At 42.4% G+C, this 14232-nt stretch overlaps 1 protein-coding gene across 1 annotated transcript; it reads left to right on the forward strand.

Moving 5' to 3' along the window:
- The first annotated feature begins 1160 nt into the window (after positions 1–1160).
- On the forward strand, positions 1161–13744 carry LOC139639919 (amine sulfotransferase-like). Its single transcript, XM_071514071.1, has 8 exons — positions 1161–1172; positions 3322–3335; positions 9847–10016; positions 10649–10857; positions 11049–11175; positions 11913–12007; positions 13128–13302; positions 13596–13744. The coding sequence occupies exons 1-8, from the start codon at positions 1161–1163 to the stop codon at positions 13742–13744; spliced, it is 951 nt and encodes a 316-aa protein (XP_071370172.1).
- The last annotated feature ends 488 nt before the right edge of the window (positions 13745–14232 follow it).

Genomic DNA, 14232 nt, shown 5'->3' on the forward strand with positions numbered 1-14232 from the left:
TACAGCATTTCTCTCTGCCTCTCTCTCATCCCCTCTACATTTCCTGACCATCTTGCACTGCTCTCCCAGCCCCAGGTACTGTAACGTTACTATGGTGTAAAACAAAATAAAATTCTCTGCTTCCTCCTTGCCTTGGAAAGTCAGCTAATTACCTGTTGTCTGCTCTACTGTGAAATTGTTCTCTGATTGTTTAATTGAGCTTCAGTTGCTGCTCCAGTATGTTATTATGGTTTACCTAATGTTAAATATTATCAGTGAAATACGTGGCTCTGAAATGCATTTTTTCATCTCAGCCTTGGCAGGAGGGAGACTTGTTTTCAAAGTGACTCAACCGCACATTCATATATTCAAACCTTGGAGTTAGTTTAAGATCCAGTAGAATTTCCAAACTTTGCTTTTGCACTTTTTGGGGCGGTCATTAGCTTTATAAACTCGTGTGTTAAAAGTGTTAAAAGTTATCTGGATTCTCGCAATCTAACATGATTAAAGGAATAGTTAATCCAAAAATGAAATATTCTGTTATTATCTACTCACCCTCATACCAGTTGAAACACAGGTGATAAGTAAGTGGTTAGCGTTCTAAGTCACTTTGAGTCATTTTGAAGATTTGTGCTAAATAATGGTGTAAATATCGGTCTTTTCCACTCACTGTGCAATCGTTTGGCTTCAGAAGACTTGAATTACGTTTACGTTTTTTTTTTTTTTTTCTCTTTTTGGAACCTATGTTTCAAATGACATTAGGGGGAGTAGCAGCGTGGTTCCAGACTCCTGAAGCGATGTCCAGCGATTCAGAGTCAGGTGTTGCTCTATTTAACAGCTTGTTCTAGCTCGGAGAAACAATCGAGCCAATCAGCGCCTTCGCGGGCGGGACTAAAGTTTGAACCGTATATGCAATGGTTTTTCGTTGACGTTTTGTCAGAATAAGGTTTGTTGACATTATCCCCTTAACCAACATATTTTCTTTGCAAAGACAATATGTTTGTCAAAAATGACCAACAGTAAATACGACCAGCAGCAGTGTCACTGAAAATCACATCGCGAGCGGCCGGATATGTCAATCACTAGTGATTGGTTCGGGGAAAATCAACCCCCCCCCCCCCCCAAACAGAAAACGGCTAACAAGGAGGCAATCTCAGGCTGAATAATGGAGTGGTATCGAAATGGCCATTCAGGTGAGTAGATGATGACAGAATTTTTATTTTTGGGTGAACTATTCCTTTATACAGGTTGACATGAGACACTCCCTTTCCTGCTTTCTTGTTCCCATCCCTCTCTCCCTTCCCCATCCCTCTCTCCCCTATAGCAGCATCCCATTTCTCACCACCCCATCCCTCGCAAAAAGCCCCAGCCCAGCCTGTCCCAGCCAGGCTGGCCCTGAGCGGTGGGAACGTCCTCCTGTGCAGCAGGCCGTGACAGGCCCATGTTGGGACAGGCCTCAGCTCTCCACTCCACAGAGCAATTGATTGACAGCCCTCACTGAGGGAGGTGGATTCCTCACCTGCCAATCAAAGTGCCATCAGAGATGAAGATGCTTCGCGTGGGATCATAAGGAGATGTGAGTCTAGGGGTCATGAGGGTGGAGGGGTTAATTTGATAACGTTACTTCTTTAAATGGTATTAGAATAGAGTTAACAAAAGTGATGATCTCCTCTCCTCTCCTCTCCTCTCCTCTCCCCCTCCTCTCCTCCTCCCCTCCTCTATTCCTCTCCTTCCAGGTCCTTAGCCGCTAGGTAAAGTTAGCTTGTTGGCTGAGGGTGAAGGTTGCCCCAGGTCCAGATGTTCCTGAGGTTTCCGATCCCTCTCACGGCTCGGTGTGATGTGCTGTGCCACATCTGTCTGGGCAGAGGTATGCCATATTGCCTCCCATCTGCCACATGGTGTGCACACACACACACGCACACGCACACAGACACAGACACACACACACAACACACACACACACACACACACACACACACACGCACACAGAGAGAAACAGAGGCACACACATGCAGTGTGCCCAGAAACTGCCCATTTTAACCAGGGCCATAAATAGTGTAATTCATGGGAGTGAAACAGCGGGTTTTTAAGAGTGCTCAGAGGAGCGGAGCAGAGCTGGAACCTTTGGCAGCTGATGGACAGATTTTCTGTTCCTGGTAGCCGCATGAAACACAGTGAACTGCACATTGAACACACTGAGACACAGAGGCAATGAAGACCTGCTGGTGCAGGGAAGGAGAGAGTAAAACCATCTTTGTCTGTCTCTTTCTTTCTCTCCATCTCCGCCTCTGAATTTCTCCTTTCTGTCTGTTTTTGTGTCTCTCGCCGTCTGTCTCCTCTATCTCTTTCCCTCGCTCTCTGTCTCTACCTCAATCTCTCTCTCTCTCTCTCCTCTGTCCTTTTTTTTGAGCCAGGGGGGCAGTACGGAAGTGAATGTCACCCCTGTCCCAATGTTACTTCGGGGGAAATTGACTCCTTAGCCTCAGTGCTGTTGGCGGCCATATGCTGATGTTTTCATATTCCAGAGAAATGAGGAGAGGGCGTAAAGACAGCTAAAGTCAGAATTACAACCCTGGCTACCACTGGCGAGGAGAGCGAGAGGCCCCTTCTGTCACACCGCGAGCGCTGTTAAAGCCCCAATCCCTAAGTCCTGGAAAGTGCCATGGGCTTCTGAAGTACCACATTAACACCGGCATTTCCACGAAAGTTAGGCAGGGTTTTTTTTTTTTTACATCACTCCATTGGCAGGCGATATACTCTTATTTATGGCTTGTGTGGTGGAGAGGCAGAGCTCGGCAGCATGTTCAGCTTCACTCTCCTATTAAACATTCACAACTGGGTAGAGGACAAGGCACAGTTTAGTTACTCTACTGATTGTGGCTTTAGGAGACATCACCGTCTTCCTCTGTACGGGCGGCAGAGCTATAGGCAGCGGCTCCAGCTTATCTATATTTCATGCTTTTATCTGCTCTCGTCGTTTAATTAGGCAGTTAGCGGCTCGGTAAATTCCAGCGAGAGCAAACTTTTACCTCGTTGCAAAAAGTTGCTGATGTTAGGCTTTTCCAGGCGATAGAAGGGATTTGATTAGCTTGCATTTGGTGTCATAAGTTATTGTAGAGTTATGTTATTTGTGCGTCTTAGTATTTTTTCAGGGAGAACATCCTCTTCTAGCATTTTTTTCTTCTTATTGAGACAGAGAAATAGGTGGTAATGAAAGTGAAATGAAATAGTAGTATACCACCTATTCCACTTGTTTTCTCCTGTCTTTGAAGTGATTCTAATGTTTAATACTCATTTCTGTGTAAATATGTTCAAGTTTGTGCTCACATTTTGTGTTACTAGTGCCCTGCTATCAGGTAAGTGTTTTGAAAAGTGCTATATAAATAAAGTTATTATTATTAAGTACTCACACTTGGTATCAGTGGCTACAGCTCCAAGTACCAGTTCAACACTGCTGTTTATTTAGCAGTTATATTACAGAACTAGACATAGGTGCGTCTCTATTTTGCACTCATAGATAAAAGTTCAAAAATATACTTCTCCCTGAGAGTAACCCAAATATTTTACAACCACTTTTACCGCCATTTTACACCCACAGCCTCCCAGTATAGATAGTAGCCTACATAAAGAGCTGGGTCTGAACCTGCACCCAGTGTGATATGGATATGCATTTTTTATTTTTACAAGGACCGATATAAACACAATGGCATATTGCAAGTAACTGTCCGTTGTATGTGTCGTAAGTTTTTAGCTAAAATTACTTTGACTAAAATACCTTTTTCTTAACCAAACAGCCAACCTGCTGCCCATAACAAAATGACAGAATGACATGGCTTAACCTCTAATATAGCAGAGAGAGAGAGAGAGAGAGAGAGAGAGAGAGAGTGAAAGAGAGAGAGAGAGATGGGACTTGCCTCCCTACACGGCTCGGCCCGCTGGCTGCTCCAACACCTTTCTAACTTTACAGCGTTAAGCCGTGTCATTGGTCCAACGGGTCCCCTGTGAGCCAATCAGGGCTGTTATGTAAGTGTCGGGTGTTTGAAAACGGCGGTGGCCGGCGACTCAGATATGGCTTGTTGCTGATAATCGGTGGCGTGGCGTGGTGCGGCGTGCGGCTGACAGATGCCTGCTCCAGCTGGTACAGGGGGGGTTTATCGCCCGGTTGGAACGCGGGTCCTCACACCCCTCCACTGCGCTGGCCACCGTCGCCGCGTTTAATGAGTCACGAATTGCCTGTTTGTCTTCTGCTCCCTGCTGTTTCTGCACTCCCCCTTCCAGAACAATCCCTGAAACACATGCTGCTGCGCTCCGCAGAGCAGCCAGACAGGCAGGCACAGCCAAACTGTTATAAAGAACAAAGTTGTCATTTTTTTCTTTCTTGCTTTTTTGTCATTTTTTTCTTCTTGGGCGTTCAACTAAGAGAGAGATGGGTTGTTCTGTAATAAAGCTGCCTTTTCAGATGCTCCGCCTGACCTCGCCAATATGGCTGCCCCGAGAAACCAGTGCCCATTTGAAGCCCCTGACAAACACATAAATGGCTCTATAATTGGGCCGCTTTGTTGTGCGAGGCGCTGGCTCGTCTGAAAGTGCCGCTCAACACTTTGTGGGAAATGGAGCTACATTATGACAACACATGGCGGCTGCTAAAGAGAGCAGAAACTGGCACGCTGATGAGACATAAGCAGGTGGTGTTGACACAGAAATGGTTTGTTTTAAGTCAGTAGAAAACCACAATTTGAAAAAAGAAAGTTTTCAGTGACAACTAAGCAGATCACACATTCGTCTGCGGGCCAGCGACAGAGCTGTGTGACTCGGGGACAGAGGAAGGATCTGCCTCGCCACCCAACACACTGTCCAAGTAAACACACTGAGACGCTTGGATGACCATCAAATGGACCAGAGCACACACACACACACACACACACACACACACACACACACAAACACACACCTCTGCATGGTCACACAAGCACAAATGTACACACAAGCACTCGCAAATGCATGGAGGGTCTCTCTCTCTCTCTCTCTCTCTCTCTCTCTCTCTCTCACACACACACACACACATGGACAGACGGGGTGTTTGTAGCTGGTACTTGGGGATGTTCTGCAAGCTGCCCAGAGCTTTGCCTTAATCTCACCTGTTTAATCTGCAAGGTTGGGCGACAGCTTCTGTAGCAGGAACAGGTGGCTCGAACAACTGCTGCTAGACAAACTTGGAGAGAAGACTCTGGAAAAGTTTTGGACAGTTGATTAAAGCCCCAGTCAGATTTTTTGAGCATATTAATTGCGGGTATATACTTGTATATTCTTGAAGGGAAATAGTTTGATAAAGAAGAAACTTTTCACGTTTGTGAGTTGCCATGTAGGCGTAGTTTACTTAAAATCTGTAATCATATTCTTTGGCACCGTAAAAACAAATTTCGCTTTTAGCTGTCATGTGCTATACATGTATCAAGAGAAATGACAGTCTGTTCTGGAGGGAAAAAATATTCTTCAGTCTCATTATTCTGGATTTTATTTACAGACTTTAACTAGTTTCTGTACCTATTATATTATGCATTTGTCTTATGAAGATAAGATTCCCTGTGTCAGTAAATATCCAAAACAACTAAATGCAAAATACATCTCACTAAGGTTGGGGCACCTCTGGGAGACACACACACACACACACACACACACACACTGGCACATGGATTCCCTGACGATCTGCAGCAGAAGAGGTGAGAACTATCCGTGGAATCTTGGCAGAGATCGGTTTGTGCTCAGTGCCGTGAAATCCTCATTCTGCGGGCCTGCTCTTTGTGGCCAGCTCCGGCTTCTCCGAGTGGCATTCTTCTCATTGTACAGGTCACCGAGACAGAGGCGGCCGACCTGAAAAGATCCTCGGTGGGGGGAAACAATGGCTTAAGGCAGCCCATAAATGTCTCCTGTTCAGCTTCGGCCCATTGACTCTTTGCCTCCCTGCCAAGCGGGGCCCTGTCAGACCAGCCCCTCTCTCTAACAGCTTAATTAGCAGAAAGAACGACAATGTCCGAGCCTGTTTTGGCTGAAATAAAAACAGAAAAGGCCCAAAAGCTGCTCTCTCCGCCTCTCATTGTCCTTGTGCGGTCTGCGATGACAGAGCTCTGATTTTTCTGTTCAACTTAGTACAAATAAAACAACATTCCTACACCGCTCCATGAAGAGCATGACGACTGGCTGATGGACAATCAGAGGGCAGTTCTCAGCTCGGTTCATACAGGCCTTTTCTGTTTTATTACTGTGTTTAGGTTTTCCTGTAAGTTTTGCAGTGTCTGCTTTTCATTTTATGTATGTTATGTATTTTATGATTGTTATGCATGTACACTACCAGTCAAAATTTTGGACACACCTGATTGAATGCACTATGTTTTTCATCACCTTAAAGCCATTTTGATCTAAAGGCTTATGCTTAAGTGCTTGAAATGTGTTTCTTAGACAAATATAAATAGTGAAGTTGATACCTATGTATGAATTTCTTTCCAAAGCCTTTGCCTTTCCATCAGGGCAAAGGGTGGCTACTTTAAAGAATCTAAAATAGACGATAATTTTGATTTGTTTACACTTTTTTGGTCACTACATAATTCCATTTGTGTTATTTCATCGTTTTGATGTCTTTACTATTCTAAAATGTAGAAAATAGTAACAATAAAAAAAAAATGCGTGTCCAAACTTTTGACTGGTAGTGTAGCATTGGCTTTGTTATGAAAATGGCTTTGCAGAACGATATCCATGGAAAAACTTATGGTGAGGTGTGATAAAGGCTCCAGTTGCAAAACTCTTGATAACCGCAGAGACACAGAGGGACGTAACCTCAACATTCCTGAGGGGTGAATCCTTTATCAAAAGCCAGCCGGCTGAAGGCTTTGGTCTAAACTCAATATGATTTTCATTTTTCATGATAATGGTGATGGCGATGATGATAATGCAGTTTGCATTGTGATGCTAATGTGAGTTCCTGGCGTCGTGGGGAGACTGTGAGAGGAGACGCTACACTGGTGTCCACCACGCTGGCTTTGAACCTCCTTTTGCCCTTCTGTCTGTCTGACTGACTGATGGATTGTGTCTGTCTGACTGAATGACTGTCTGTCTTTCAGTCAGTCTTGCTCGATGTCCACCTACCTACATGTTTCTGTCAGTCAGTCTGACTGACTGAGACACAGTTTGTCTGCCTTTTAGTCTCTTTCTCAATGTAACATGTGTCTCCACCTGTTTATATGTCTTGTGTTTTTCCTGTATTGTCCGATACCGCTCCCCTCTCCGACTCCGTGCCCTCTCACACCTCTCCATACCTCCGTTTCTCTCTCTGTCTGCCTGTCCCACTCTCTCTCTCTGTCTGTCTGTGCCCCATCTTTCCATATCTCCCCCTTGTCATTCTTTGTTTCGTTTCTTTTATCCGCGGTTCACATCAAACACTGGCACCAGATTGATTCTCATGTGAACAAGGCTGCAGTGGGGGGCCAGGGGCTGAGGACACTCCCCTCCCCGGGCTTTGAAGCCCCTTACCCCCCCTTACCCCCCACCCCCACCCCCAGTTGGAGGATGGACCGTGGAAATCGCAAAACACACTGCCTTTCACTTGGCCGTGTCAGAGGCAAACGTAGCCCTCCACACACTTAACTGTTGTTATTGTGGTAAGCAGAACCCCCAACCCAACTACTGCACCCCCTTCTGTTCCCAGCCCAACCCAGGGTCTCCATGGAAACGTACCTGGTGATGGAGGCGTGTGCAGGACAACTGGGTTATATAGGTTAAGGTGAGCAAGTGTGTGTGTAGCAGAATTCTACAATGTGTCAACAGGGCAGACAAGTGTAAGATGTCAGATAAAAGTGAGTATAAGTCTCTCAGTGTCATTAAAAGACAAAACCTAATATTTTGAAATGATGCCATACCATCCTGAACATGTCCGATCTCATCTTAAATTATTACAAACATAAACCAAGTATGTTGCTCAAGGTTTAAACATGAAACAAATTCTTGAACATGATCAAAAATGAATCAACGGTAACATCTAAATTCTTAGATACAGGCTTGAACTTTAACACTTTTGCTCCTTTGTACGCTTGAGAAAATCCAACTACCTCAAGCATTTGTAGCCGTTACATCTGATGTATACCAGCCTTGGGGGCAGAGACATTAAATACACAAAGTATATTTGTCCATCCTGCTTGTGAAGCTACGTACTTGCCAAGTCAGAGCAAGTCAGAGCAATCAAACTGGTTATTAAGGGGAGTGAGGTAACCTCCCCTCCCATTTTTAAGTGTCTGTAATGTATATAAGAACATATACAGTGCGACTCAGTCTAATCAGTGCCAGAGATAAAGAAGGCAGCTGTTACATCCTCCGAGTGCTTCCTCAGACATTTTCACCTGAGGGGTAAGTAGAAGAATATTTTTTACTAACTGAACAACCATATCATGGTGGAGGGGTTTAACCCTGGAGGACCTTGGCAACGAAAAGCGAACATGGAACACTCTCGGAACGGGGAATGGGGATGAGCGAGAGGTTGAGCAGGACTGACTAGATAGGGTTGGGCTCACCTCCAGCTCTGGAATGAGACTCCTCGATAAAGGAGTCGTCCGGGGTGAGAAGCACCTTGCCACTACGATTTGCAGTGAGGTAAACTCTGACTACTGTTTGTGCGTATGTGCCGAGCAACAGTTCAGACCACTGCAAGCCTATAGACTAACTTTTTTAATGGGCCATACTTCTAAAACTGTAGAAACATAAAATATTTTTATTTTCATGAATGCCCAACAACCTTAATTATACATAGCAGTTATTGTCAGAAATAAATATACATTCAGTTTGCAGTAGTAGCACTAAATGTAAAAAAGTGGGTCATTTTACCCCATACTCCCCCACTTATAATGGTGTAGTTTCTGCAGGCTAATAGCTGCAAAGAAAACTAGTTTATTTCCGGGTTTTTACCCGATAACATAACCTGTGTGTCAGAGTGAGCTATGATGTTGGGGTCATAGTACACAGAGGTTTGTAGAGGCTCAGCACAAGGGGGCGTTGGGTAGAGACTTCTGTTAAGTTCTTAAAAGTAAAGTGATGCGTTTCTTGTTTTGGTGTCGGCTACAGCCATACATGCCTGTGTATGATTCCCTCTGAAAACGGGATTTCCCTTGCCTCTTTGATTATAAAGGAGTTGGATGTGCTATCTAAACATGGTGAAACTATCAAACTCCAACTAAATCCACACAATCTATATTAGAAAAGCGAGCCTCTAAACGAGCCATTTGAACTTCCGTAACTTTGTGGTGTCACAAAGGTTCGCTCATTATCATTTTTGTAAGAAATAATAGTTTAACAAAGTGTTTTTTTCAAAGCGGTTGAGCGGTTGTCATTGTTTATTACCGGAGAGTTTTCTCTAGCTGTAGCTGCTGCGCTGTGGTGTCTCACGTTTCACTCTTGAAACGGTTAGCCAATCAGAACAGAGTGTCGTTAATATTAATGAGCCTTAAAGACACAGCGACAGAAACAGCCTGTTCTTGGTACGGCTCAGAGAGATGCTGGAAAATTAATGTGTAAAAATGGATTGAGAGTGTTTTTGGAACATGACACCACACAAACAGCTTTGAATGGACCTCAAGACATAAAATAAAACACTGGAAAGTGTAGAAAATGGGACCTTTAAGATTCTTATCAGTGTGGAATTGCCTTTTTGAGAACAAGATTCTTAAATGCAGTGGGACCTACTAAAATAGATCAAATTAAATGAGATACAAACATTTCAGAATAAAAAAGAAAACTTTGCTTATGAACTTTGCTCGTTAAACAGTTTTATTCTTTTTTTTGTTGCCCAGGTCTTATTCTATCTATATACCATTGCCTCTCTCCAAGGACGCGACTCGCCTCTATGGATTCTCTGGACTTGCTGAGCCCTTACCTGTTCAGGTACAAAAAGAGGAACTTCCTTGTCCAGGATACGATGAGGCCCAAGGACCTTGATGCTCTCCAGCATGTAGAGATTCGCCCTACTGATGTCTTCCTCATCACTTATCCCAAGTCAGGTCAGGACTTTGCTACGTTAGTCTAAAGCAATCCAGAAAAGCACTTATTTTTTAACTTTCATTTATGCAGGGCAGGTTAAGTGAGCCTTTCATGCTCTTTTTCAGCACTGACATACAGTATTTCACATTCACAAATTCAACAACTAAACTGAGGTAAAAGATTATAAATCAATGCAGTCATAGAGGCCACATAACTATCTATTAAAATATCTGAATCAGACTCAGTTACTCAGACACTTTATTTTCCTTCTCTTTTGCCAAAACTGCTTCACTGGAAAAATGCCAATTTTCGAGTAAACTGAAGCACATCTCACGCTTTTAAATATCTTAGAAAATGAAGGTCATGTTCAGTGTTTTCAAAGGAGAAGCGAACATATTTTCCCCTACATTAGCCTAAATAAATAGATCTTGTCTAGCAATCACAATATTTCAACGTTGTGTCCAAACAGCAGTGTTACCTAGGAATGACAATTTTCATGCATACTATTTGCCATATTGAAAAATAGATTGATGACTTTTGTTTGTGCACACTAGGAACAAATCTCCTATTCAGTTCTGTTTACTTATGTTCTGTTTTCTTGAATTGTCCTCTATTCTATTCTATTCTATTCTATTCTATTCTATGCTGGTAGGCACAGCATGGTTGCAGCAGATCCTGGTGCAGATCATGGACGCCGCCCACCCTGATCAGGTGGAGGACACCACCAACAGAGTGCGAGTTCCTTGGCTGGAGGAGAGAACTGTGGACGACCCTCACCGAGAAAGACCTGACCCCCGTCTCTTTGGCTCTCACCTCCCCCCTGATATGTTGCCCCATGGAGTGAGAGCCAAGAGAATCAAGGTAGCTTACACTTTTCACTGAAGGGGAAAAACTGTCTTCAGCTGACAAATCAAGGCTGAAATGAACTGTAATCCTGCTACATGACCTGGCTAAACTTGAAGCACACAAGTTATTTTAGACCTACTAGACAAGTTTTCAAATATTTTCAGTCCAGTTTTACAGTATTAGTGTAAATAATTTTTACTATTCAGGTTGTGTATGTGATGAGGAACCCCAAGGATGTCCTGGTGTCCCTCTATCACTTTGCTCACAGTTGGACCATGCTGGAAGCACCAAAGAGCTTTGAGGATTTCTTTCAGCAGTTCCTGGATGGTGATGGTAGGTAAAAAACCAGAGTCTCACTCACCAGTCTGGCATATTTTTTGGGCTTTATCTCAAAGGGATAATTCACCAACTTCCATTATTTTCCTGCGTTTCTCTGTTTGTTGAACGGTTGTGGCAGCATCCACCCTACACCATTTCTGTGGTTTGTACTGAACATATACCGAAAGTAGAGCTTCTGGGCCAAATTTGACGCTTCACAAAATTGTTTTTGTTATAAAAAGGTTTGAAAAAGCACTAGGATGAACTGCTTTGTCTATTTTGATGTGAGTCAATTACATTTAAACTCTGCTTAGAGCATATTAACAAACACCACAATGACCTAAGAAACTAATGCCTACTTTGGACATTTACAAATAATTAATATCTAAGTACATTTCTGTATGGCTGCCCATTTCCCATGTAATGTTTTAGCACTGGATGCTCCATGCTGCCAATGTCAATGCCATCAATCCAAGTAGTAGAACCCATAAGAAAGGAAATGTGGGTTTGTGTGCAAACTGCTTTGCCAGTGAAAGAGAAAACACACAATAATGTAAAATGAATCAACTATTTGTTGAAATCATTAATGAAAAATTCTGCTATAATTTGGTTGATATATGCTCTTTGATTTTTATTAATAGAGATCACAATCAACCAGCAAGGTTTTAGAGAGCTTTGAGAGTGTCACAAATGTAGGATCTAGGAGAGGATTTGTCATTTTTGTGTGACTTATTTCTGTGTGTCTTCAACAGTTTACATGGGACCATGGTTTGATCATGTGAGAGAATATTACACAGCGAGAGACCAGATGGACATCCTTTTCTTGAAATATGAGGATATACTGAAGGTTGTGAATCGTAGTGATTTTTTGGAACAGTGTTTATATGCCCTTTGCTTTTGCCATTAAAATTATTTAACTTAGTTGGGTAATGTAGCAGTAATACTGACTGGACATTTTTTACTGTGTGTTCCACTTATGGACCCACACAACCGCGATCCAACAGCCAGGAGGCTACAGTGTTACCCATAATCACAATTAAGAATACACAATGGTTATTCTACAACAGTTACCAAAGCATGTGTACTGGCTGAAGTTTTCTTCAAAGCATTGTGAAAATCAGGAGAAAGCACAGAAGATCGCTAACTAGCTCCCTGGTTGCCACAAGAGTTGGCCAGTGCAGCACAGCTAGCTGTGCATTGTGGGAATTATCAGCATGGTTGGAGAGCGTCTTTGACATTTTTTTGTTGTTGAAACTAGCTGTTGTATAAAATACATCACAAAAGAGAAATTTCTATTATATCATCATGATGCATGCAATGTTACACTGACACTTGTATGATATTTTACTTATAGTAATGGCAATATCAACCTCAGTGAATGATAATACAAACTAAAAGGTACAATGTATTACTTTAACTGAAATGTAGCTTAGTTTAATTTAGTGTTTTTATTTGCAGAAAAACAGAAGTAAAGTGATGAAACACAATGATAAAATACAGAAAGGGAAGATTTGTGCAGGTGAGGTGAAAAACAAAACAAAAACTAAAATGTAAAAAAGCAAAAAGTGAAACGATGCAGAAAATGAAAACATAGGTGTTTCTGTGTGTGTGTGTGTGTGTGTGTGTGTGTGAGTGTGTGTGTGTGTGTGTGTGTGCGTGCGTGCGTGCGTGTGTGTGTGTGCGCGCGCGTGCGTGCGTGTGTTCAAAGAGTCTTACAGTGGAACCTCAGGTATTTGAACCTCAAACAATCAAACTGAGCCTGAGCCATTAAACAAACAGGCATTAATTAATTAAATATCCAGGGATGTGAAAAAAAAAGATAAATTGTTAGAATTTTAGTTACTGATGCATAAAATTACAATGATTACAAATTCGCCTCAGTTGGTTGTTTTGGTAGAGGTTCTTATATGTGTTTCATGTTTAAATGAGCTCATCAAAATAATTATATGTACATTTGTATTTGACAGGATCTAAGAGGGGAAGTTGTGAAGCTCTGTGCTTTTCTGGGAAAAGATTTGACAGATGAGGCCATTGATCAGGTTGTGGAGGCGTCCATCTTCAAAAACATGAAGACGAACCCCAAAGCAAACTATAAAGACTTAGTTGAGACCCAACGCTACAAGAAAGAAACCATGCGCAAAGGTCAGTTTCCATATTCCGTTCACTTCTTTTTATTTTATCTTTTTATTTTATATATATTATGTTTGGCGAAAAAAGAATTGGTAGAAGCTTCTAGTGGTGGAAAAGAAATATTACTCTCCAGTAACTGTTCAAATAATTAATGAGAACATCGCAAATTAGCAGCACAGATCCAAACTGGCACATTATTCTGGCTAGATCCGGGTTGTCTCCTACTTTTTCTCGCTTTAATAAAGGCTGTGAAAATGTGTGTGTGTGTGTGTGTGTGTGTGTGTGTGTGTGTGTATTCTGCGCAGGTGTCGCAGGTGACTGGAAGAATTTCTTTACAGTGGCCCAGAATGAGCGTTTTGATCAGATGTTCAAAGAGAAGATGAGTGACCTGCCTCTCACCTTCACCTGGGAGATCAAGCAGCAGCAAGTCGAAGGACTCGACTCCAGTTTATAAACATGTGAACCTCAGCGTGACTTAGTTCCTCTGTTACATATGCCTATGAATCAACATTGTTCTCTGTATATCTGCATTACTGTACTGTACTGTATGGAGAAATCAGACTTTAACCATTTTTGGCATCTCTTTCTAGTCATTCAAACCCTTCTATCTTCTGTTCTATGTGTTCCAAATAGATTCTGCAACTCTACTGTGTCTCTTCTAATCTCTCCCTGTCTATTTTTCCATGCCGTCTGATACGTTAATACCATGCAGAAAAAAACTGATCAGTCAATTCAAGATACTTAATGCACATATTAAGTTAAGCTGTGTTGTTGATATTTTTCTGTAACTACTGTATTTTTGTTTACCTCCATTTTTTCCCTGTCACTGAGGAGTTCAAGTTTATACCAGCAGTCCCGGATACAAAAGGGCTGAATGAATATAACCATTATATTGATATACGCATGGTCATTGTGGTGATTTTACACCTCTCGTCTAGCCGG

The sequence above is a fragment of the Centroberyx affinis genome, unplaced genomic scaffold, assembly GCF_046629955.1.
Source record: "Centroberyx affinis isolate AG114_WGS23_722 - 3 ecotype Tasmania unplaced genomic scaffold, CSIRO-AGI_Caff_v1 ptg007942l_1, whole genome shotgun sequence".
Classification (NCBI taxonomy): Eukaryota; Metazoa; Chordata; class Actinopteri; order Beryciformes; family Berycidae; genus Centroberyx; species Centroberyx affinis.